The 26,470-nt window shown below is 39.3% G+C and overlaps 3 protein-coding genes and 2 long non-coding RNA genes across 6 annotated transcripts; 3 read left to right on the top strand and 2 right to left on the bottom strand.

Moving 5' to 3' along the window:
• Nucleotides 1-1,076: 1,076 nt before the first annotated feature.
• LOC116203413 lies at nt 1,077-2,310 on the bottom strand. Its single transcript, XM_031535117.1, has one exon. The coding sequence runs from the start codon at nt 2,105-2,107 to the stop codon at nt 1,319-1,321; it is 789 nt and encodes a 262-aa protein (XP_031390977.1). The 5' UTR covers nt 2,108-2,310; the 3' UTR covers nt 1,077-1,318.
• Nucleotides 2,311-3,902: 1,592 nt separating this feature from the next.
• On the bottom strand, nt 3,903-8,784 carry LOC116203412 (small G protein signaling modulator 1-like). Of its 2 annotated transcripts, none has more exons than XM_031535115.1 (5): nt 8,138-8,784; nt 6,573-6,708; nt 6,138-6,187; nt 5,669-5,722; nt 3,903-5,584 (listed from the first exon to the last, which is right to left on the bottom strand). In XM_031535115.1, the coding sequence occupies exons 1-5, from the start codon at nt 8,431-8,433 to the stop codon at nt 4,234-4,236; spliced, it is 1,887 nt and encodes a 628-aa protein (XP_031390975.1). In that variant the 5' UTR covers nt 8,434-8,784; the 3' UTR covers nt 3,903-4,233. The 2 variants fall into 2 exon arrangements, with proteins under 2 accessions (XP_031390975.1, XP_031390976.1); XM_031535116.1 differs by having other exon boundaries at nt 7,769-8,496.
• A 5,054-nt stretch (nt 8,785-13,838) lies between these two features.
• On the top strand, nt 13,839-14,748 carry LOC116202715. The gene has a single exon (XM_031534325.1). The coding sequence runs from the start codon at nt 13,990-13,992 to the stop codon at nt 14,476-14,478; it is 489 nt and encodes a 162-aa protein (XP_031390185.1). The 5' UTR covers nt 13,839-13,989; the 3' UTR covers nt 14,479-14,748.
• A 3,370-nt stretch (nt 14,749-18,118) lies between these two features.
• LOC116203146 lies at nt 18,119-19,927 on the top strand. The gene is made up of 5 exons (XR_004156216.1): nt 18,119-18,375; nt 18,497-18,538; nt 18,667-19,172; nt 19,252-19,340; nt 19,415-19,927. It is a non-coding gene; the product is annotated as an uncharacterized LOC116203146 (long non-coding RNA).
• Nucleotides 19,928-21,819: 1,892 nt separating this feature from the next.
• Nucleotides 21,820-22,450, top strand: LOC116205675. Its single transcript, XR_004156553.1, has 2 exons — nt 21,820-22,023; nt 22,310-22,450. It is a non-coding gene; the product is annotated as an uncharacterized LOC116205675 (long non-coding RNA).
• The last annotated feature ends 4,020 nt before the right edge of the window (nt 22,451-26,470 follow it).

The raw sequence follows: 26,470 nt of genomic DNA, 5'->3' as shown, positions 1-26,470 counted from the left end.
GAAAGGCCCCTTGCTTTCTATAGCGCTGGGGTTCCTCATATCCCTTTGAGGACCACGACCATCATTTTCAACGACGGTGGATCTTGGCATTCGCTTTCTATAGCGAAGGGACTATTGCTTTCTACACCGACAAATATCTTCATCTCCATATCGAGAACCATGACCTTCGCTTTCTACAACAATAAAATACTGGCTTGTGCTTTCTATAGCGAAGGTCCCCTTGCTTTCTACAGCGATGGGATTCCTCCCATTAAAGAGCATGACAGACACGATGCACAACGTCACTCTAGCCACAACATGAAAAGGCCATAGCCTACGATGCGACATCAACAACGACGTTGATCTACTCTCGTGATCTCTCGAAGCTCCAGCTCACGGGAGTATGAGGCTTATGTTAGGGACCAGAAAATTAGCTTGACCCGTTCGGTAGCTAAATCCTATTGAGTATAGTTTCTTATCTAAATCTCCTAAGATCATTCATATTATCTCTAGAATATTCTGTCAATATATCATATAAGATATTATTCTATCTCTAACTATATATATGGCAAGTACATCTACTTATTATTATTTATTAAATATTATGCACATATTACGATATCTCGATAAAGATATCTTGGGACTCCCATAAATACCTCTATAGATACCCATAAATCCTAAGTTCAATTTCTTTTACTTTCTGAGCACACTCTCATATAAACATAAGAGAGGGAAATTGAGATTTCCTCTCATTCTTCCCCCCTTTTGCAGGTCATTAGGGCTCGTGGTCTGCACATGATTGAGGTTTGAAAATTGAGATCCTAATAATAACGTAAGGAGAAAACAAATACTATAGAAATATAAATAAATAAATTGTGGAGAAAATTAAGTCTTAAGTCCTCCTAGAATGACTTCTTATATTTTTCTAACATGAATTTTTTCGTTCATAACACTTAAACACGAGACCTTACTTAAAGTGAATCAGTGTCAAACCACTTGAACTAATCCAGGTTGATGTCTTGAAATATTTTTCTAATGTCTTTTTTAAAAAAAAAATTGTTTTACTTGAACGTCATGGTTGTGTATCAATTCTTCAATAATAGAAAATTATCTTTACTTTCTAGAACAATAATAAAGACCACCTCAAAATTTGTCACGGGTATTAGGAAATTTCCCACACCTCTCACTATATTACACTTTCAACCAAAATTGGACTTCTCTTATTTCGGCTTCGAGGTTGAAGAAATTTGCATTGAAGATAACAGAAGAATTAGTTTATACATTTGCCCAAAAGTAATACAAAATTATATTTTCTCCCCCGCTAGTTTCTTCAAAGTCTTCATATCAGTCTCCGGCGTCGGAGTCTCCTCGCCGATGCCCTCGACACCAATACCCCGACTCCCACACACATCACCCATATCCCCACGTCGACTGCCCACCTCACTCCTTCCGTGCTGACTCTAATCTCCTCCGTACATTCCTCCACGTCACCACCCCAGCCACTGAACTCCATCACATCTCCGCCGTCCGATCCGCTGTCCCCCTCCGAGCACGAGCAGCAACAGCAGCTGCCGACCTGTTCGTCCTCCGCCACCTCCTCCCTCTCCTCCGGTATCTCCTCCAGCCCGCGGAACCTCCGCCGCGCCGCCACCATCTCCACCCTCTCCACCATCGTCACGTGGCCCTCCGCCTCCACGCACACCTCCGCCTCCCCGCCGCCGCGGGCCCCCTCAATTGCGCACCTGCAGTCCACCGCCCACTCGCCGTACTCGTCCCTCCGGAAGACTCCCTTCAGCGCCTTCTCCTCCCCCGCGTAGACCTCGAACATGAGGCCTTCGCTCGCGCACACCCGGTCCCTGGACCCGTACGAGGCGGCGGCACCGCCTGCTCCTCCGCCGTCCTCCGAGACGACGCGGTGGAGGGTGACGAAGGCTGGGAGGTCGGGCCGGATCTTAGAGCCGTCGATCTCGAGGGAGTTCTCGCTGATGCGGGGCAAGTAGAGGAGTGTCAACGACTCCGGGAAGGGCCTCCGGGAGTCGGCGTCGGGGAGGCGGACATAGAAGCCCCGGATCTTGAGACGGTCCCTGTCGCCGGAGCGAAAGTTGGGGAAATCCGTTGACCGGCACATATGGTGTAAGCAAAGCTCTGTATTTGTATTCCTTGTGATGAACTTCGAATTGGGTTGGGGGTGGAGAGGTTATAAGGGCGGGCGGCTATGGAGGAGCCATTGGTGCTTTCATGGGGCGGTGAGGAGAAATCAGGGGGTGGCGGGCACGCGGTTTCCCTTTCGCCGGGGTGACCGGGACAATAACGACAAACTAAAATGTCTGAACACCAGATTTTTTTAAAATTTTTTATATTAATTTGTAATTTCTGTTTTTCAGTGGGCTTGATTTGCCCCGCGAAGTGAACATATGGTTCCATGCAAGTGGTTGAAATTAATCTGCCATTTTATTCCGTCACGTGATACGAGAAAGAATTAATATAAATTCGTAAATGAAGTGTTAATCATATAAGCAAATATCATAATTAGTGTTACACTGATTTTTCTTCTCCCCATCATTTTAAGATAAAATCGTTAGTTTAAGAGTTCCTCATGACTTAATGGTCAGACAAATTAGTCTGCAGGATTCTATGGATCCATATCGATAAGTTTCATGGCAGCTGTTTCTCCAAACAAGACAGAGCGACACATGCGACTTTCCCCGAGAATCGCACCCAAAAGCGAGGCATTTTGCTAAATTCCAAAGCATGAATCAACCCAAGAGCTTCCTCTAGTTTACCCACCCCGTGCTGAATGGCGCAGAACTTCAGAATCTTGGCTCAGATGGTAGTAGGGTCAGGGAAGCCATTGGTGACCATTGAATTGAACAATGAGTTAATGAAAAGGAACCGTTGCGAAAATAAGAAATTTTGTCCTTTCAACGAATGTGAACGTCACGTTCTCTTCTTATTGTTTTGGCGGATTAATCTTGAAGACAGGCTGTAGAGAAGTAATTCCAGTGAATTTGTCATGCCCAATGTAAATGAACTGTTTGAATCCAATTCGAGAGAGAAAACAAGCTACTCTGATTCCCTTGCAAAAAGGAAGGGAGGGGCTTAGACATGTTCAAGATCAAAGAACTAGTGCAGAAGAATGGAAAAACTCATATTTCATGATCAACATCAACATATCATCATCAAAATCATATCAGCAGATTGTATGAATTGATTGTTGATCATATGTCCTGCCGACGTTAGTCGTTGCATGGCTGCAAAATTCTGCTGAACCTCTCTGTAGGAATTTATTGAACATCCCCTTCCACTCGGCAAGTAATGAAACTCCACGATCTGTTCCCGTCTAACAGCTTATGTTCTTCATTTCACACCAGGCAACACACTGACTATGTCTAATAATGCTCCACCGATCGAGCAGAAAAGTTATTAAATGTCTAGCTGAAATGGGCGTTGCGGAACAACATACTTTGTTGCGTCCAACAACGTCGGAACTGATCCGTCACAGCATTCCATTCTGTACATTACATATAAGGGATCTCATGCAATTGCCACATTTGCATAAACCATACTGCCCTGAATCATCATATACTTTACCTCAGCCTTTGGGCCAAAGTTATTGAATCGGTGATATACTTGGAGAGCAACCACTTGCAAGAAATTCCAACATGCAGACTCGATCAAGCAAAGCCATACTTCAGAGTTCTCTTTATTCCCCTTTCTTAAGATTCTCAGAAAAGAAAGCAGGAGCAGACGAGATGCAGTAACGGGAATTTTACCTCGCTTAACATCACTGGTCAGGTGTAAGAATGTTCTGTCTATCTGCCAGCTTTCTGTCTGCGAAATCAGACGAGGCAATTGAGAGTAGATCACTTCCCTGAGCTTCAGATATAACAATGATCAAAGTTTGTATTGTATGCAAAAACTCGAGAAAAAAGTAGACTCGGAATGAACCAAACGAGATCATGGAACTGCCAACAGTTTAGATAATTCCAAATTAAACTAAGTCTCCAATTTCTGCCACCATCACCCAGGCAAACAGACAGGCCCTGAGAGCGGGCAGTATACATAAATCTCGTAGTAGATTAACTTGACAGAGGAACGAATAATCAGCTAATCCACGTGCTCGTTCTGAGCACCAGCGAAGTGACCCAATGTAGAAGTAGAGGTTGTGCATAGATCCCCAGGAAGATCAAATGAGAACTTGAAACGCGAACAAGGAACTTGGCAATAAACAAAGCTAAAAAAGAGCAACGAGGCCTAGATCTTCTCATGGAGGTTGGCCACCAGGTCGTGGGCATCGTCTAAAAGCTTCCACACATCCAAGTGACCCGCCATGCTATTACATTCCCTCATGATCTCCTCCATGCTGCTGTACTTCTCAATGATCAGCTTTCTCCTCTGCAGGACTGAGGCTGCAATGGCATACAGCAGCAGGTCGTCATTGGGTGGTGCCCGCAGCCTCATCCTACCCCACGCAGACCGGGCGATCCCGGCCCTGATTGCTGCCTGGTCCGCCCAGATGACCTCCCAGAGGCATAGAGTCTGGTCAAAGGTCAGCTCCCTCCTGAAGAGCACCACTACCATTCGGTAGACAAAGAAGCAGTCTTCCGCTTTTAGCTTCTCAAGATGGCTGTAGAGGTGGGAGTCCTTACACCTGATGATCTTGGAGACAATATTCAGCTGTCTCCTAATCCCGACCTCATCAAGCCTGAAGTTGTGCCGGGCCTTCTTCATGAAGCCCACGAAGCACCAGAAGGCCTCACTATCATCTTCAACCACCGAGACAATTGGTGAGAGCAGGTCGCTCATCCCTTGGCAGTAGCCAATCTCTGGGTCATATACTGCATAGGCTTCGAGAATAGACAACAGACGGGCCGCATGAAAGATTCGGCAAGGCTCCAAGTGGTCATAATCCTTCAAACCAACACTCTCTGCAAAGCGCCTTGCCTTCAGCTCCGTAATGTTAGCCTGAGAAGAAGTGTAAACGATCCAGTCTGCATTTGCCCGAACAGCGTCAAGGCGAATGATTCTCTGCCATGTTGTGAAATCTTCATCTGTATGCGATTTGGTCTTGTTTTTGGGTTCAGAAGTTGACAAAGTCTCTTCCTCGGTCTCCACAATATCACTTCCTTCAAGTTCACTGGATGAGAGAAAGGGCTGAACAATTTCATGCTCGTCAGACTCAGAGGAATCAGAGTCAGTTGATTCTGAATCACCAGGTGAAGCAGTCACACATGTGATTTCACTCTTTTCAGCATCTCCTTCAGATTTTTCAGCATCTCCTTCACTCAACAACATGGTAGATTGCACCACTTGACCACCACCTGAGCCTTCAGAGTGCTTCGGAACTGAGCATTCTCTCTCCAAAACTTCTCTCTCTGAGCCTTCTCTCTCTGAGCCTTCTCTCTCCAAAGCTTCTCTGTCTGGGCCTTCTTTCTCACTTAAAGGAGATCTCTGCAAGCTTAGTGAATCATCCAATCCAGAATCCAACACTTGGCTGAGATCCCCACTATATTCACTAGTTTCAGCATTTTCCTTGGATCCATTACTCTTCTCAGTGCGTCTGATGATTTGCCTGCACCTCTTCCGTAAGTTGTCATACTCTTTTCTGCAATGTAGTCATAATTAAATTAGACTAAGCCTTACAATTGAGAACTGGGGTAGGCAGAAGTCCAAAAGTCCAACAATGTACCTATTTTGACTTCTGATGGATTCCCGCTCCTCCGTGGAACTGTTCACATCATACCTACAAGAAGGATAGAGAATGCAACGTGAGAATTTTCACTAAAAACTAATATATTGAACTAAAGTCACAGGTAAACTCTGGACCCCAATAAGAAGCACAGCTTCCATGAGAAGCTATGAGGGTTGCTCAAAGGAAAGAGGTCTCAATACAACTGCCATTACAGACAATAGTGGACTATATGGGGAACAACAAAATATTCTCCGTCCCTTCATAAGGTGAAAAATCTGATATTATGCTATGTTACATGAATAGACTTGAGTTAAGCACAAAGGAATGGAGTAATGAGACGATATCATGCCTGACAACTATGATGCAAAATTTGAGGCTAATCTAGCGGGCTAGCCACTTAATGTAGAAAAGTAAAACGCAGAAGTAGGACATAATCAATCCACCATATGCAACTGAAAACACTTACACTCCCAGAAGGAATGGCCAAACCTCTGCTCTGATAGTTGGATCAACACCCTGCAACATAAGCATCAAGGTCAATGTGACAGCACGAAAGAATTCATCTTCGAGGAAGCAAGAGACAACATATAGGAGTTCATATCATTTTCAGAGGAGGGAATAAGCATTGGTGTTGATTCTCTTCTTAGTTTTTTCATTTATGAAATTTGAGAAATGTAAGAATGCTTTGGCTTTGATAATATCCTCTTTTAAGGAACCCTATGTTTAGATGTACACATCCTGTTGGCATAGAGTCCATTGCAAAGGTTCCCCTTTTAAAATTATGTTCCATGAACAAGCATTAGCTACCCCTGGTGGTTGGTGTCGCATCTCATCCTCCGAAAGATCTTTCAAATGAATCATGATTTACTATAATTATTGCGTTGCAAAGCGAATTACTTACCCCGCTTCGGACTTTCTTCAGCAATTTCACTCCACCATCACAAAGTCTCCCATCTGGTAGAAAAGAACTTTTCCATTGCTTGGGCAGAAGCGCATGTTTTCTTCTCCTCCGCGACCAAGGAGATTTAAGACTACCCCTACAAAATGTGCACAACAAATGATGCAGGTCAGTAAATGGAAAACAAACATGCTGAACACCACTACGCAAACAACAGATTAGAAATAAATAAAGCAAGCATGTCATAATATTGGCATACGGGCAAGTGGTTCATTAATCACCATCATCCCAATGTATATGATCACTAGAAGAAAATCGGAGACCAATCTATTGTCAATGGATCATACCATGACAGAAGAGTCCAATACAGCTCTAGCGAGTTTCCTAGATGAGTAAGCGACATAAAGCAAAGGAGAAACCAAACTCCCTTAAATATTTTAAGGACAGATGAGCTATAACAGGACCGGATCATCGTCAAGGAGCAGTAGACTGTCAAAAGCAGCTCACTACAGGTAGGAGGAATGGATCAAGAAACGATGATATCCGGTGATTCAGGAAGAAGGGTTACAACAAATGTTACGGATTGCAACATCTTATACCCATTACATCTTTTTCAACCATTCCGCCCAACAGCACCGGATCATCGTCAAGGAGCAGTAGACTGTCTTAAGCAGCTCACTACAGGTAGGAGGAATGGATCAAGAAACGATGATATCCGGTGATTCAGGAAGAAGGGTTACAACCAATGTTACGGATTGCAACATCTTATACACATTACACCTTTTTCAACCATTCCGCCCAATTTTTTTTATAAAAAATTAAACTTTATCAAAAACTTCCATTGTTACTATTCCCACTTCCAATGTGAGGCTCACTGACTACTGATTGAACCTTTGGCTAGTTAGACAGTTCCTGCCTCAGGCTCCACTGCTGAGAGCACTACCCATCGCCAAAATTGCACGAACTGTGGACTGAAACTGATGGGAAAAGTGAAATGTGAGATGGGAAAAGGTCAGCTAGCAGATTTTGAATGTGAGATCGAAAAGGTTCATTAACTGGATCTGAATAGCAGAGAGACGAGTCAATGAAGAGCTCTGAGAGATGAATTGATGATATTGAACTGAAAAAGCAGAAGATTTAATAGGAAAGAACTTGATGGAAGCTAAGGAGATAGAAGAAAAGAGGGATTGGGAACTCACCGATTAGAAGGAACTGGTGAGGTTGACGAAGGAGCGACTACTAAAAAGACCGATCGCAAATGAATCCATGACGATGTCGTTGACGATGAAGAAGCTGATGAAGATGACGGCGAAGAGGAATTTGACGACGGTGACGGTGACGGTGACGGTGAGGACGAGGTGTGGCTTCGCCGGAGGGCTCTCATTAAAGGTTGTTTCTGTTGCGTAAGCATCTAGGTTTTCTCTCTCTTACTCTCCTAACACAACGATCAAATCTATCAAACTTTCCTAGGGTTGAATGCATTCGATTTTGGGGTTGGGGGGACAGACAATTTCTCGTTCTCCGGAGGGGTCTCAAAAACGGTGAATTTGCTTCGTTCGTGGTTTTACCTACGAGAGTAGACGACGGTGGCGGTGAGGGCGAGACCGGCCATGGCCGTGACGGCGATGGCTATGCCGACATTGGAAGGGGCCGCTGCTGAGGACCAGAAACCGCCGCCCCCGATGAGCGAGCTGCCGCTCCTACCGCCGCCGCTGACGCTACCTCCCTGGACGAACAGGATCCATCTTCCGCTGTAGCTGCCACCGACGCCGGCGGTGAACAGGAGCATCAAAGACGCGGCAACAGTCAGGGAAATCAGTCTCCTGCCCTCCTCCTTCGCAAATCGGAGTATCCCCAATACCATCACCAACTCAAACCTTCCCCTTTCCTCCTCCCTCTATCTTTCTCCCTTACACTCTCTGTCCCTTCCTGCAAACAATGGCTTCCTTGCAAGCTGCTTTTTTTTTTTTTACTGCCTTTCCATGGAAGGAAGTAAACAGTGGAAAGGAAAGGAAAGGAAAGGGAAGGGAGGAAACCCACTGATCACTGCTCAATACAATGCAATAGATTAATGGTTTACTTCCAAGGCATCAATGATGATCGATTCCGCCATTTCTCTTTCTCTCTCATCATTTCTCTCTCTCTCTCTCTCTCTCTCTCTCTCTCTCTCTATCCCTTCGATATCGATGCAAAACCCCATCCCACTGCCTTCGCCTCCCTGGAAGAGTGAGAAAGTGGGGGGAGGCCAGCCAGATCGATGACTCGGGCGTCGCCAGGAGAGGACAGGACCATGGGCCACTGAGCTGGCTTTCACAGGCCCTCTGCTCGGCCCAAATTGGCCTCACTTCCAGGCCCAATATTTCTCTCTCCTTTAATTTTATTTTTTTAGCCGGAAAGCACTCTCAAATAAATATAACTAGAGAACTGGGATTATTCAGATGGTTTGGTGCATATTTCCTTTAAATAAAATATTCGAATATTGTAAATGGAGAAAATTCATTATCAGGAGAACTTTACTCCTTAGCAGGTTGATCATGCTCGAATCTGAATTAGTTCGGATTGATAGGGCTACCGGATACCCGGTGGTGCACGTTAAAGAAAAATGGCTAATGACTAGTTAATCTCTCGCGTGCCATTTGGACCGGCTCCGGCGAACACCTCTGCCAAAAACTGACGGTTGATTACACAAGCTATCTATTTCGTATTCATTCATATCTATATACAATTTTAATATGAAGTTTAAATTTTTTTTTCCCTATTTTTTTCCTGGTCATCACCAAGGTTTTCAAGTTTTATCGGGAGGATGACTAAAAAACATAAGAGAAAGAAAAAAGAAAAGAAAGAAAATAAATACTTCTAGACATATATAAATGCACATACCATCCATGATGCATGAAAAAGAATATAATTGAGTTTCTTCTCTCTTTTTTTTTTATGAATAAAGAATATAATTGAGTTATATATAACTTATATTATAAATCTTCCTTGCTAGACTCGCTCAGCATATCAGTATCAGCCTGTGCACACATTATAAACGAACTGTCGGGAAGTTCAAATGTTTATTTCAGAGATTTATAATAATGATATTAATGAATTAGAGGACCCCATGTCATCTTCATGCATGTCATCTTATCCCAAAGGCCTCTTCAAAGCGAGAGAAGTTCCGGAATCCGCGCAAAGTTTATTCTTATCATGAACATAAAACATATTTCTTTTTTGAGAAAAGTGATTCAATGAATGATCTTCCTTATCAATTCAGAACTAAGATATCTCAGTTTTAATTTTTTTGTATTACTAAGACTTCCCTTCTTTCTTATTTCCCCGTTTCTCTATTTTCTGTCGAGTCGTGCGCATTCTCTATGAATGAAAAAAAAATATATATATATATATATATCTTTCTTCTTCATCAGGATAATATTTTCGTTATGACAAATTGTTTTATGTTGCATAGGCCGCTGGCCGGATGACACTTAGCAGATACGTAGTTCTTATCTGCAATAATTAGGGATTTTACTGTGTTAACAGTGCCTCTGCTGTCTTAACCCTTACCCTCTTCTATATGAACATTTCTCGATCGCATTTTCTGGATCTGATTTAATTCTCGAATTTCACTCATTGAGAACTGTCCTCCATGCCTAACACCCTAACTTGACTTGACGGCAAAGAGATATAACAATGACAAGGACTCAGAAGATTTATCAAGACTCATGAGAACCAAAGACAAAAATTGGTTTGCCCTCGAGGAAAATGAATGAGTTTCTTATTGATAATTTCTTCTAACTTAGTCGTCTTTGATGTACTTCATCAAACATTCATTTGAACTCTTACGATATGTTACGTACAAAATGGCGAGTATATAATGGAATGCGGTCACAATTTAAAACAGTTATACTTCATGCAGTCACTCAATTCCATTCTTTTTTCATTGTGGCATAAACCAAATTGAATATGAACTCACGGGAATCAATCACTGTCTTAGTATTGAAATTTCATGATATTACAGGCGTGTTCTACGTGTATGGATCAATTTACCTTTCTTAGGTTTTGCTCTTGGGTAAAGTAAAATACAAGTTGAAGTTATCATAAGGTGAAGTAAATACATCACATGCTAAAGACCAAAGGTGAAAATAAAAGATAGAAATTAAAGAATCTCACCTGGGAAAGGAAGAAAAAGAAGGAAAAAGATGGAAAAGAGGGAGCATATGGAGAGACATGAGTACTCATTTGTGTGGAATTAGTTGGACCACATGCCATTGCTTTGCCCTGCACTCCATTATAGAAGCAGTCACATGAAGTTTGAGGCCAGTCCCTTCTTCCCCCTTCTACATTTTCTTAATTCCTCCTTTATATTTTGTCCTTACTATAGCTAGTCAAACAATGTTATTAAAATTTAACTATATATAGCTAAAATCATACATTAGAAAAATGCAATTTGCTCACAATTGGCATTCCTAGCCAGACAAGGCAAATCTACTCTTGTTGCGTTTTTTTTTTTATTATACTTTATAAAAAAGGGTTTGGGGTAGAGTGCAGGCCCCACCAAGACGCTAATGCTAATTGAGGGCCACCTTTTGTGAACTCCCGGGTTCTTGTGGATCATCTATAAGCTTTCCTGACTACGTACAGAACTCTTACTTTAAGAAAATTACAGTTGCACGGAAGGCAATTCGAATATGAAAAATCAAGGCAACTATCCTAAGCTTTAATCACCGGGCTGCTAGACCTTGGCAGTATGCTTCTCGTGTAAAATTAAAGAGACTATATGGTGAACCAATTGATCTCAATCGTTTCCTTGGAAAAGCTAGTATGGGTAATCATTGGTGATGGCCATGAGAATAAGTGGGAAAATGAGTGATTATGTTGTGGGCCTTGTTGGGGGAAGAGAGGATGCTAAATGATGAGGCATCAAGAAAAGAACCCAAAAGTCTATTTATTGGAGCAATAGGACCACTTTTCTTTCTATCTTGGAACGATTCTCCTATATTGTGACAAGAATCAAGAAAGGTCATGCAACTTACTTGTAGGACAAGGCCATATGTAAGATTTTGGAGATCGGGTGGTAAGCGATATAATCATTGCCGATATCAGGTCGATTCGCTTCAAGTCAAATATGTACTACATTCGAGGTCACTTCCTTATTGTGCCACTTGACAATGGGCGGTAGACAATATACGATCTTATGACATTTTCTCGCACTAATCTATGAAGCTTCCCGATGTCTGCTCTTTGCCATTGAAATGCACTCTTTTTCCGAGTTGTTATATCGGAAGACAAGATAAAAGAAGTAAGGCGGGCAAAATGAATGAGAGTGAGATAGATGATGGCAAGTATCAACACTGAAAAAAATTTTGCATATAGATTTTGAACAGATAATCTGATCGATCTCGAAGTTAAAAGAGGATCAATTATACAAGATGAGGATGGAACAACACTTTTTAGGCCGATTTTACGTCCGGTGATAGTCAATTTCTACATGATCTTGTCTCTATGTTTTGATTGCTCTATGTGCATCATCCTCGACTTTGGTGGCCTTGTAGTCAAAAGGAAGACGAACACGTCGGACTTCATTGACACAAATAGGCCTACTTTACTCTTGGAGCGAATGGGCCCTATTATCCGGAAAGAAAAGAATTAAGAAGAACGATAGGAAGAGGAAGAGGACATGGCCTAATCAAACAAGTCCAGGATCCATTTCATCCTCTAAGCATCTTCCTGGCTATTCTGCTTGATTCGGGAAAAATCTTGGATTGTCACGAATCTAGTCGAGATGCAGTGTGAATCCAAAGTTTTCATTATACCTTTTTAAATCGATTTCGTTTTTGATCCATCGTATTTCATGTTACCATTATACGTAGCCTGGGTCAACACATAGAAGACGATAAGAAGATCCAGGTTTTGATCGAGGAGCTCCAACAGTATTCAAGTTAGCTAGAGCTTTTTGTAAACCAAAGATAAATTCAGGACAAATATGGAATCTAAAGATGATTCATAAGTTTGCTTTGAATGATTTAGAGTGCGTTTAGTTTCAGAGTTAAAGTAATTTTGATTTTGATTGTGGAAAATGACAAATGAGATATTATTATAAATTTGACTTGGAAAATGTGTGTTTTTATTGTGCAGTGGGTATAGTTAAAATCAAAATTATGATTTTAAAATCAAACTCTGAAACCAAACGGACTCTTACTTACTATTTTTGTGGAATAGATCTCTCGCTCTTTATTCAGCATGAGAATGAAAGAGGGTACGCTACAGAAAGAGAGAGGGATCAACCGTGTTGCGTGAAACTCATTAAACCTCGAGCCTATGACTAGGCGTCAAGTGACTTGAGCCAACCATCATCCGATTGCTAGAAGTATTCCCGCCAATGCATGATTAGAATTCGGGTCCCTGTGAGCATGGAGACCGCTAACGATCTTTTCAGACCACAGTGGACTTTCTGTCGTCATCCATGGGTTTGGCCCACCTTTGGCTGCTGGTTTAATTTGATTGCCTCGATCCACCATTAATGGACTTGGCCCCTCCATCATCGGCTATTACCTCCCACTGGACTTGAGGGCCACCGTTGGTGGAGTTGGCTTGTCATTTCCTTTGGTTGGAGGCACTTCGGCTCATCAAATCAAATGGGCCTTAAGGCTTGATCGGCATCAAATCCCTATATCTCATCGGTATCACTCCATCGTTCATACATGTTCTTAATGGTAAAATACCATGTTCCACTCATTGCATTTACATGAGAGGCCATAGACATGCACCAACAACGATCCCACCATTACGACGACGCTCTTGGCCAACTATCATATCTAGTGATTGATCGATCAATCCCACAGTCAAAATAAGTACATAACTATCGATAAGAGGTTGGCTCAGATGACAAGAGAGTTTGCTCATCTCTTTAAAATCTTAGGGTTAAATCCTCTCGGGAGACCTTGGAAACGAATTCTTACGATGGACTATATATATCCGATGCAGATGGCTTGCTTGAATCGGTTTAAGAAGGGATTATGTTTGATTTAAACTCGGGAAAACCTTATCTAGCCTTGTATTAATAGAACCATGCCCTTCACGCATATTTCCTGCAAAACATCGAGCTTTAACCTGGTCAAATTGTACGGGAAAATATAAACAACGTGAGACCAAACATCATTTTAGTGTTACAAACTGTCACTAAACCGGTGATCGACTAATACCAAAAACATTGCCAACCCACAATAGCCCCTATTGGGTAAACAATCCTTTGAAAATAGTATTAATTCCATCTGATTCAGCTCAACTTCCTCCCACCAAACTTCTTCCCGTAACTCCAACTCAATTCCCCTACTTATACCCAAGAAATCATCCTCTCTTCACCGATATAAATCAATTCCTCAAGTCTAATTCATTACACATTCAACCTGATTCGGTAGCCTTCAATCCCGGAAAAATGTCGACCGAGAAGTCCCGAGTGGCCAAGGATGTGAGGGCCGGAGCAGAGGTCGTGTATGGCCCTGAGGAGTGCTACCAGCACTCGGTGGAGCTTCTCGAGGAGCTAGGGTTCCCGAGGGGAGTCCTCCCCCTCCGGGACCTCGTGGAGTGCGGCCGGGTGAGGGAGACTGGCTTCGTGTGGATGAAGCAGAAGGCTCCCTACGAGCACTTCTTCGTGAAGACGAACACAAGGGTCAGCTACGCGACCGAGGTCACGGCGTACGTGGAGAAGTTCAAGATGAAGAAGATGACGGGAATCAAGAGCAGGCAGATGTTCATGTGGGTCCCGATCTCGGAGATGAGCATGGATGACCCCTCGAGCGGGAAAATCGTTTTCAGGACCCCGATGGGTATTGGGAAGTCATTCCCGATCTCGGCATTCGTGGACGAGGAGGATGAGAAGAAGAAGCCAACGAGTTCGGAGAATGGAAACCAATTGAAAGCTTGATCTTCAACCAACTACTGCTCAGAGAGAAAATTGATAAGTTGAGTTTCATTTAAGTTTCTTCCGCTTGTCTTGTCCAGTCCGATCAATAATTTGAAATACTTTCACCAGTGGAATGATAGAGAGAGAGAGTTTATGATTTGAATTTATTGCCTCTATCATTTACTAACTACGATAATTTCAGTTGTTCTTCTTTTTCTTTTGATAAAATTCTACTAGAGATTGGATCATGTGTCGATTTATGCTAATAAACTCTGTAACATGTTTGAGCCATTGCCAACGACTCGTGATCGCTCTATTTTAAACTTTTAATAAGATGCATCCTCCCCTGTATATATAGGTATTCGATTTTAATTACCATAAAAATCTCACTAAATACCAAGAAAATTTTAAATTCTTGTTTACTCCGGCAATTAAATAAAGTTAATAATCTTGTGAATCTTATAATAAGATTTTCGTTTAATCAGTATTCAAGTAAGTAATATTCTATATATTTTTAATGGGTGAAAGTAATATTATATATATATATATATATTTAGAAGGAAAAAAAAAAAGCTTTTTAGACAGATGCACCTATATATTATATCTGGTTTGTAAATCGACGACGAATGATCCACATTTGACAAATTTTCCTGCGAAGAATGCTACGAAGTACATCTTCGAAGATGTTATAAATTGGGACCGCTGGACAAGGAAAAAGCACTTGGGACTTTACCCACCGCACATCTAATCTAATAATCATCCCTTGTCAGAAAACCAATCTTATAATTAATGCTTTCAACTGGTAGCCCAAATCCTGTAACTTTGGCAATTTTCGGACTCCACCATTTTTCCCAAATGTGACATGTGACACCCTCCTTTTCAAACAATAGTGAATTAGTCATTTCAACTGCAAGTTGCACGACCTTATTTATCGTAGTAAAAATTTATATATTTTTATTATAAAATGTCTTTAAAAATATTAATGCACTACTAAAAAATGCGCCCTTACTGAGGGCAAGTGGTCGAAATTCCGTCAATTTCATACTATAATTGACGAAATTCTTGCAGATTATTGAGGAAAAATATTCCTCGGTAAAACCACCCTCCATAATTTCTTTTTAAGGGGTTATCGATGAATTTTTCCTCGATACTTTTACCGAGGAAATATCCCTCGATAACGCGCCAGTTTTATAGAGGAAATTTTCCTTGAAAGTCCCTCGATAATATCGAGGGAAGATCCATCGATAATCTACAGCATTATCAAGAGATTTTCCCTCGATATTTCAAAAATATTAAAAAAATTGCAGCTTGTTCAGCTTAAATAAGGTATCAGATTTGAGTTCTTATGAATTTAAAAAATTCATGCTGAGAGAGTTTTACCCATAGTGGGCCGATTCAGCTTGACTGGATTAATCGGAACTCAATTTGGCTTTCGAATACCAAGATTAACACTGAAAAAAATCAATTCTTGCAACATTATTTTTATTTCTAAGTATAATAAATATTGATACAAAACATGGAATGGTTATTGAATATTTCAAAAATCCTTACAATTACAATTAATTTGTAAGTAATTGCTTGCTCGAAAAGTTTTTAAAGAGTATTTCAACATCCTTTTTGAACTAAATAATTCAATTACGATTTCAAAAGTATAATCAAGCATTCATAGAATTGGACAATGAAAAAAGAAACTAATTCTAATTAATCGAATTTGAAAAGATATATATTTCTTAATTGTATGAATTCTTAGAGTAATTTACTTGTATGATTTTTTTCTAAGGTCCTTGCAGTTTTAATAATGTAAGTAAAATTACTTGTGTGGAAATTTTTGAAAAATATTTCAATATCCTTTTTAAGCTGAAAAATTGAATATGATTTCGTTAGTATGTCTAAGCTCATGGAATTGAAAATTAGAAACAAAAAGTAAATCATTCGTAACTCAATGAAAAGTAAATCACTCATAAAATTTAAGTTTTCCAAATTTAAGTAAATTTAATAAACGTAGAAACTAAATTTATTTCATCTGTTTTATGAATTTCTAAAGAAATCAGTTCTTTTTAGCATCATTTTTATTTCTAAGTGTAATTAATATTAATACAGAATATATAATGGTTATTGAATATTTCAAAACTCTTTACAATTTCAATTTTGTAAATAATTACTTGCATAAATTCTTTTTAAAAAGTATTTCAACATTGTTTTTAAATTAAATAATCCAATTACGATTTTAAGAGTATAATCCAATGGAAAATGGGACGGAGAGCGAGCGCGTAATTAGAGAGAGTGAGAGGAAACGAAAGAATAGTTGGACGGGACACTTTCAGCGTTTTCCGTCGGTGATTGGATGGATGGACGGAAATTTGGACGAAATGACTAATTTATCCAAACATTATAAACGATATGACTAATTTATATAACGAAAATATTTCAGGGACCAAATTGTTGTTTTGTCTATAACATAGTAATCCGGATTCATTAATCTTGCCAATTTAAATACGTATAGTGCATTTCACTCCAAACAAAGAAATACACAATCAACGTGGGTTGGTTCAAACGGTTCGATACTTGTTTTGTTCGAGCAAGATTTCGGGTTCAAGTCATTGTGAATGTAGAAAATCTATGTCGGGAGAGTTTTATCCCTCAGTGAATAGACCTGGCTTGACTAAATGAGTTAGTGTCCAATTGAACTTTCGATATCATGGTTCACATAAAAAAAAAAAGAAGAAGAAGTACACGGTGCATAAATCGTACTCTGTATGGAATTACAGGATTTTCCTTTTAGAATTATGAAATTAATTACAAGATAGACGAAGACATTTTTTTTGGGCCATAGATATATAGAAGAGATTAGAAAAGAACATCTGGTGCAACGCGAATACTTCGACCCAAGACCTGCTTGGATAGGACCAGTCCAGACGTACATCATCCCTAGGCTCGTGATGCAAACTGCGACCAGTCCAGTCGTCAATGCAAATAATTGGAAACTCATGATGTTATCATCAAAGGTGATTGACCTAATAGTTTCAAACTTACTCTCATGGTGTTGTAACTCCAAAATCCCGAGTTTGAATCTCTTCTATGCATATGCATCAAAATATTTGTTAGAAGTGTGTTTTTTACTTGAGCTTAGGGAAGACAAGCTTATGTGAACTAAGTTTTTGGTAATGTTACGCTGACGAGGCCAATACTTACACTAATTATTTAGTTCATCTAATACGTTCGCGATTGAATACGAGAGCCCGATCATTGCATAACGGAGGACAAGATTGACTACTGCTCACTATTTTAAAAAATAATTATAAGAAAAAGAAATTCATTATGTTTAAGTCAAATAACGGAGTGCCAACTAATCTGTTTTTTCTTTTCTTTTGCTTTGTGTCCCAATTCAAATTGGCTATCCCTGATTGCGTCTCTTATTTGATTTTGTTTGGTCATTGTGAAAATTCAAATCTGTTTTTTTTTTTGGTTAATACACCGGTTGGCAGAGACTACTCTTTATTCGGACGTTGATTTGGCTCTAACCACAAGATATTTTGAGTATTTATTATAAATAAAATCCAAATACACTACATGAAATGCCATATGCTAATTTTATCATACATCGTGGTCAAATCCAGAATTTTATAATTCTGAAAGATGAGAATTAATTGCCCACCGGAACGACACCTACTTGTACTTTGGTCAAGCTCAAACGCTCTACTTATAGATGAACTTTAATCATATTTCTATGTATTAAAGAACGCAATACAGCTAGCAAAGAGATAGCAAAAGATATAATCTGCCGAAGAAAAATGGCCGTTAGTGCTGCTGCTTCATCTTCTTCATCTTACTCTAATTCATCACGGTTTACTGCGGTTTGCAGCTTCGTCTTGGTTGTGATCCTCAATTTCCTGCCACTAATCTTCGCTAGAAAATCCGGTGAGTACTTATCTCACTGGCAAATTAATTTCTTGATTGCATCAAGAACATATGCCGCAATAATTAATTTGTGTATACTGATAACATACATATATGCTCATGATCATCGATGGATACACAGGAATTGTTCACGGAAGTTTTCCAGCTCCATCTCATGGACCAAGTAATAAGTTCATTGTCTTTCCTCGTATATCTTTCCTCTTTCCTGATATGCTAAGAATCTACGTGAATTACTTTCTTATCAAGAAGAAACTTGATCGATCTTCTAATCCATGGAGTTTTGTTTTGTAGGAGATTTGGGCGGAAACAAACGCCTGTAATTGAACATCGGAATAAGTTACCTAGGAGAGAGGACTGTCGTTCGGCACACCATCAAGGTGGAGCAGCCTATATACTTGGACACATGCACAATATAGATATCAAGAGTTGGAAATGCTCTAAACCAGATAAGTTACATGTTAATAAGCTATCTAGATGGCTAGCAGTAGCACCAATGTCTTACAGAAAATGGAGTCATATCGAGCATTTCATATTTCTCGCTAGCTATGTTGTATGTGTATTCATATATTGTAAATTTTTAAAGAAATGGTCAAATTAATCGATCGACTTGCGGGCACCTGCTTGAGATAAATGATATCTATCTCTTGTATGAGAGGTAAAGGCTACCCAAGTGATCATTCAGAATATTGCTCTCAGCAGGGTTGCTTAATTTTGAGAGAGTTGCACTATTTCGGTTTGATTATCAGCTACTGTCTTCGGAAGTGTTTTCGACTCAACCTCTGCAGTCTGTGCTCAAGGTAGAGTCATTTTGGGAATGAATATGTGTCATTTGGAGATACTTTGCTATATAGCTAGTTAATCTCTCAATGCTCTCAGAGAATTCTCATTCAAAGAATGGCAAAGTCTCCCCGTGCTTAACAGGCCCGTACCCAGCGAGGCATGTCTTTGATCTGGATGCCGGTTTGGTACGTATTCACTTTCAAATTGATCGGTGAAGTGCATGTGATATGGTAGATTATTGTCCAGACGATCAATGCAGGAAGAAAATGAAGTCCTATAGCCAAGTCCCAGATGGTCATATTCGTCTACAAGGCAGAGTCCCAGTTTAGAGTGCTGAAGCGAAACATCTTTTCCAGAGATGCAAACCAGAAAATAGAACATTAAATTGACATAAATCCGAAGAGCTTCGTTCTTCGCTGCCGTCAACAATGTACACTCGAAATCGAACTATCAGCAGGGATAAGGGGGCCGAGACATGACGGCGGAGGACGTAGACGCTTGCCTAATCTGTTGATTCACTTCTACAGATGACTTCGTCATCGTTTTCTTCCTCCTCCGGGTCCTCCCAAGCAAAATGCCGAAGCCTCCATGTCACCATGACTGTTCGGTGATCACGACATGGCCCATATCATATTGGTGGTCGCATCAGATAATTAATATGGCCTTTCCGGCCTGTGGGCTAGGCCTGCAACCACAAGTCATTCTGAGCATGGCATGGGGCCTTGCCTAAGTTGCCTTAACTTCTATGCAATACGACATATTTGTTTTGATTTTTTCTCACTTCATTGACAGTATTTGATTTTTCTTGATTATAGAAGAGCCGTCAGCCTAATACAATAACAGGAAAAGCAAAACCGTATGATACGTGAAATACCAATGATCATAAGTGAATCCAAGACTTTGCCCCCCCTAAATGTATAGGAACATTGATAATTTATGTAATTTGCCCCCTAATTGCATCGCTTCTGTGGAGAGATTAAAATGTGATCTCTTATCTTAACAGGCCAAACATTTTGTTAATTGATTATTACAAATTTATGTAATTATGGTGCCCCGTTGACTAAAATCGCTGACTCCGTCCATGCTTGATGACTAGGTGTAAAAAGACTCTCTGTTACTGACCCATGCGTCAATGCAAGTGAAACATAATTCAAAATCCTTGAATTTTATTTTATTTTATTTTTTATCTTGTTCATTATAAACTACCATGCCATGTTAATTCAAGTACCTAGAATAGATTGCTATTAGAATTCTCATATATAAATAATGACTTTGAAAGTAGAGTACTCCATCTATCGTGAGTGGTCAGGATTAGGAAAAAGAATTTGACCAGCTCTCAGTAAATATATTATTTTTTATCGTCAGTTGATGACGTTCCAGGCAAATATAATCTGATTGATATTTCTCATACTTAAATTTGTCTAACGTACACTGAAACTAGCATACAAAGCAGAAACTCATCATATATAGTCAAATCACGGAATACCCAAATTTCTTGAAGGAGGCCAAAGCTTGGAAATACTTTTTTTTTTTTTGGCTTTGTCTCCTAATTAAAATCCATTTATGGAAAATTTATTACTTTTTTTTATAATTAATTCGCCGGTTAAATTAAATCAAATCTTCTAAGTTATTTATAGCGGCTCCCCGCTATTTTTCTAATGACAGACATGTCAATTTTCTTCAACCATCAGCAGAGAGAGAAGGGAAGGGAGACTACGGGCTGAGGGAGAGGGGCAGAGGTGGCCAGCTGACGAGCTACGTACCACCACTGCAAGCTCACTCACTAGTCTGGTGGTCGCAGACTGACGAGCCACCATAGCGACATTGTTCAAACTCCATGCTATTATATTCACTTTTTCAAATGCAAATTTTAATTTCAATTTTAAAAAAAACTATAATGTACTAGTATAAGATAAAAATAGTGGCGTCAAAAGTTAAAAATGCAAAGTACTGGCTCAAGTATAAATATAGAGGATGTTAAGGGCAAATTACATATAAAAAAAATGTGGTTTGAAATTTACTTTTAATAGAGAAAATCATGTGATTTTGTTAGAGCCAATGACAATTTATGTAGTGTTGTTATTTCGGCGCGCTTTTTATTTACGACGTACTAAAGAATCAACAAAATTAGGGCACAAGGATAAGTGTGCGATGTAGGAGGTGAGATTTTAACAAAAATGAATGGAAATTTGGATGAGAATAGATCTAATAAAAAGTGAATCGCATGTTCTACTAAAAGGATAAACAAAATCACGTGATTTTCTACGTTAACAATATAATGTTTAAATAGATTAGAAATAATGTCCAAATCACGTGATTTTTATTTACGTGATTTATCATTTCAAAGGATTATCAAACAATTCGAAGCATAATTGTTATTTTCAAGCACCTAAATTATACCTCTTTTCAGCAATTAGTTTTAAGTGAAATCAATCACCACCTTTATTTTATACGTTGTATTAAAAAATACAAACCTCAAGACTTCTTATAAGGCAGAAAAGGCCAAAATGCATTGATTGCTCACCCGACTTTTAATACAAACCTCAAGACATTTTATAAGTCAGAAAAGGCGAAAATTCGTTGATTGCTCACCCGATTGAAAGCTAATTAGTATGCTTGGTCAAAGGTCTAGTCTATCAAATAAATTTAATCACATTCAATCCTAAGCATTCGGAGATTATTCAAAACTGCAACACAGCTCGCAAGGGGAAAGCAAAAGATACAACCTCCTTAAGAAAAAAATGGCCATTAGAGCTGTTTCTTCTTCTTGTTCGTCTTACTTTAATGAGTCGCGGCTTATCCTGGTTTGCTGTTTGGTCTTGGTTATGATCCTCAATTTCCTGCCAATAATCTCCGCCAGAGGTTCTGGTGAGTGCATCTTTCGTTACTAATAACTCATTGCATCAAAAATATATCTCGTAAGAATTAATTAATTGTAAAAGCTGATGGATATATGTTTGAAGATATATGTAACTTTTATTTACGATTGTTAATGGATCAATGAACAGTTAATGGAAGTCATCCAGCTCCAGATCATGGACCGAGTAAAGTTTTAATCTTCATTTATCTCTTCCTAAGTGCTAATTATCTAATAGATTACATTCTCCTCAAGGAGAAACTCGATAGCCTGATCATACCAAACTTTGTTTTGCAGGAGATTTGGGAGGACGAAAACTCATGTAGTTGAAGAGCGGGGTAAGTTGTACCGTAGGAGAAGAGGACTGTCGATGCCATCAAGGTGGAACAGCCTGCATATATATATATATATATATGTATCTATATATAGACTCACAAATATATATATCAACAGTTGGACACGCTATAGACCAGATAAGTTAAATGATGATAATTGGCTGTCTAGCTAGCTAGCATCAATGCCGAGAATTTTGGTTGATTTTATTTGAGGATTAATCGAACATATCGTATGTGTCGGTATGTATTCAGGTTTTCTACTGTAAAAGCTTTGAAGAAATGGTCAAATTTGATTAACTTGCAGCTAATTACTACTTGAGATAAAATCATATATGTATCTTTTGTATCAAAGGTATGGTCAGTAAGAACATTGCTTGAAACTCTGGCTTTAAATATATGCAGAAACGGAATTGACCAAAGACCATGGTGATTACCTCTATCTTTGCGACGGCACTTTCATAGTAGTTCCACGATGTTTGGGGATCGATACGGCAAAATTTATTGCCAACACTCTGCACTACATATCACTTGCTTTCTATCAATCAAATTTCAAGTTTGATTCCTTAATCATATGTTTCAGATGGAGGAAAATGGAGGTTGAGGGAGAGGACATGGCAAGCCTCTCTTTTAGTCTTGTGTGCTTATCCTCACTATACAATTGCAGTGCCTCGCCTCCAATAGAAAAAATCTCGACGCAATTTTTTCATAAAATTCACTACGTTTGTGTCTCTCACTAAGGCTCATGCTCACGCCTCTGACATCTTCTGGCGATGCCTTTTTAACACGTACGGATTTACTTCCCATATTGATTGGTGAATGCGTATGCTATGGGAGATCATTGTCTAGACGATCAGAAAGTAAAATGACATGCAGATCAGAAAATAAGAACATTAGTAAATTCTAAGTAATTGTCCAAAGTCCTCTGCCTTTGTCCTTGGCTGCTGTCGACAACCCTACGCACTCTGAATCGACTTTGCAACAGGGAAGCGGGGGTTGGGACATGAGGATGGAGGTGAACGGAGGGCGACAGAGGACGTTGAAGCGACCTTGCTATAGCTGGAATCTGTTGATTCACTTCTAGAGCTGACTTCATCATCGATCGTATTCTTCCTCCTCCCAAGCAAAAAGCCTCCATGTCACCGTGACTGTTCCAATGATCACAACATGGCTCACATGTCATTCTGAGCGTAGCATGAGGCCCGGGACTTCCTACGCAATACGATATTATATATTTGTTTTGTTCACCTAATTAATGGTTAGTCCCCTTTAATTACTTGGTCGAAGGACCTGACTAAGTCTGATACTTAAATTTCTCGACAATAACAGCAATGAAGACTATATATAAATATATGAATGTTTATATATATCCCTGCGATCAACGAGAGGAAAAAGAAAAATAAAATTAAAAATACCATAAAAATGGCCAAGATCAGAAATCCTTCTTCTGCTTCTTCTTGGTTTTCATCTTCATGTTACTCGTTTATAATATTGTGCTGCTTTGTTTGGACCATGGTGCTCAACTTCCTCCAATTGATCTCTGCTCGAAAATTCGGTGAGTGATATATATTTGTCCACTGCATATATACAGATCGATTCATATATATGTCAAGAATTAATCAATCTGATTTGGCGTATGTACGGATAGAAAATGTAACTAACTTTAAGAGTCATTAATATCAATGTTCTCCAGAATCAGCTCCACCTACGCCGTCCGGGGCGATTTCTGGAAATGAACCCGTTCCAGATAAGGGACCCTGTGAGTATTTCACGAATCTTTCTTACTCAAGAATTGAAAGGCACGGCATATTGTGGTCTTGTACCCAACTATGTAACCTACTTTAATCACAAGATTTTAATGTTGTTGCAGGAGATATATATTGAAGAAAATAGCCATGGATCCTCCATAAATCTAGCCACCACATAATATACATGATGTGTGAAACTTTAGTTCAGGGATGAATCGTAAACCTGGGTGAACAGAAATCGTCAATGGAAGCTTTTGCACCTCCGACCCTTGGACCCAGTAAGCCCTCATGTTCATCTATATCTATGTGCATCCATCCATTTCATGTTAAAATTATAAGGAAGTTAATTATTTTCGGCTGAAAAGGAAACAAATTGTGATCATCCTTATGTTGTTATTCGCAGGAGATTTGGGAGGAAACAGATGCTTTTAGCGGGAAATCGACGTAAATTGTAGCTAGGAGAGTACTATATCAATGCCCAACACATAGCTCTGCACGTGTGTTATGTATAGTTTGGAAAACAATATATAACATGTATACATAAACCATGGACTATACAATAATGATAAGCTAGCTACCATGTTATATATCTTACCGTGTCATTGAGAATATAGCTAATGTATATTTGAAGGGATCATTGAATAGAGCATTTCATATTCTCCACGTGTTTTTTTTTTAAATAAGAAGATTTAAAGAGGAACTGTCGGATTATTTTGCAATAATAAAATGAATTGTCATAGTTGTTAAGCAAAGGACCGGGCAGTCAGGAACCTATCAAAAAATAAAAAAAGATAGATAAATAAATAAATAAAATAAATATACCCGGCATTTCTAGTCATATATATAATTTTATATTTCTAACATATTTGTATTGATAACGGGAGAAAACGAAGATGACCCAAAACCAAATGTTAATCACCAATTAGTCTAACAAAATTAAAAAGCAGAATGTTGTGGATGATATGAGAGGATAGGCTCAAAATAGTGTACGTCCGTATACCTCCTATTTGTTTACTAAAACATGCGTAACTTTGTAACTGAAAAAAAAAAAAAGCGTAACTTTGAAAAGCATTAATCGATTTTCCAGCTTCAGTTTTACCTACCCAGCGACATGATCATGGATTGGTTCATGGAAGCATCCCATCTCCAGATCACGGACCCTGTGAGTAGTAACACGACCTCTCTGTTCTCTAATTAAACACAATTTTTTTTAAGGGAGTGCCTCTTTAATTTACAGAACTAATTATATTACTTGCTAAAAAAAAAAGAAAAAAACCATGTTGATTATACCTTCTTAACTTTTACAAGGGAAAAAAAAGATGATTTGTAAAAAAATATATTTTCTTGATTGTCAAAGCATATGATTAGACCTTTTTCATATTTGTCACCTGCATCAACCCGCCGGCGCCTCTGTCGTCACTGTATCCATGGAATCAAAAAATTTCATGGTAATCGATGAAATTAATCATCTTGTGTTTGCTAATGTCGTAGCAAGGGATGGTTATAGTGAGACCAGAATATATTTTCTGCTGCAATATGGCTGGGGTACTTTACTGAAATTTTGATGAAGTTCCCCTGAGTATGGCTCGGGTAGTGTACTGCAATTTTGATCGAGAAAGTTGTTTGTATTCGGAAATATGTATCAGAAAATTAACTTCTTATTTTTGTTCAATTTTAAGCAAAAGGTAGTCTATTGAAGGTTCTGACTATGGCCGATGGAAAGACCAAGCAAAAGGCCTACATAGTAGCTGCTGCAGATATGTATGGTAGCTATATCTATTTGCTGTTAAACTTTTTCCTAAATACTCAGCAGATTTGTAAATGTTGTTCACTTGGGAGAAAACCTTAGGTGTTTCGAAAGGAAGTGGAAGCTTTTCCATTGGTAGTTATTCCATAACGTTGGATTAGTTCTAAGATGGTTCAGTTGCTGATTGCACCTGACGGGCTCTGTCTGGATAGCGTTTAAAATGCTATTCTGCTGATAACTTTGCATCAGTAAAATCTAAAACAGTGGACTGCGAATGATATTAATGGTATTGAAATCTTATCGACATAAGCGTGCTCTGGTGAGGCAGATTTTTATCATCAGTTAATCATGATTGTGTATTTCTTTTTTTCTCCTGTAATAAGGGTGGATTCTATAACTGCTGAACTGAAACAGCAGAAGCTGACAGTCATCGAGCAGATGGACCCAGTAGCAGTGGAGTAGAAGCTGAAGAAGGTGGGGAAAGTCGATATTACATCGGTTGGGCTAGCAAAGGAAGAAGAGAAGAAGGAAGAAAAGAAAGAAGAGAGAGAGGATAAGAACGAAAAGAAGAAAGAAGAGAAGTAGACCAAAAATACACTATCTCAGATAACAGAATAAATGTCACAGAGGA

The sequence above is a fragment of the Punica granatum genome, chromosome 4 (assembly GCF_007655135.1).
Source record: "Punica granatum isolate Tunisia-2019 chromosome 4, ASM765513v2, whole genome shotgun sequence".
In the NCBI taxonomy this organism is placed as follows: Eukaryota; Viridiplantae; Streptophyta; class Magnoliopsida; order Myrtales; family Lythraceae; genus Punica; species Punica granatum.
The sequence above is the reverse complement of the archived record's forward strand: the minus strand, read 5'-3'. Positions and strand labels throughout refer to the sequence as shown.

Excerpts from the sequence above, each read along its gene's own strand:
- LOC116202715 (XM_031534325.1), top strand. The coding sequence starts at position 13,990 with ATGTCGACCGAGAAGTCCCGAGTGGCCAAGGATGTGAGGGCCGGAGCA.
- LOC116203413 (XM_031535117.1), bottom strand. The coding sequence starts at position 2,107 with ATGTGCCGGTCAACGGATTTCCCCAACTTTCGCTCCGGCGACAGGGAC.
- LOC116203412 (XM_031535115.1), bottom strand. The coding sequence starts at position 8,433 with ATGGTATTGGGGATACTCCGATTTGCGAAGGAGGAGGGCAGGAGACTG. Across the intron at positions 6,188-6,572 it reads TGAAGAAAGTCCGAAGCGGG|GGTGTTGATCCAACTATCAG; the intron begins GTAAGTAATTCG and ends CTTATGTTGCAG. Across the intron at positions 5,723-6,137 it reads TGGCCATTCCTTCTGGGAGT|GTATGATGTGAACAGTTCCA; the intron begins GTAAGTGTTTTC and ends TCCTTCTTGTAG.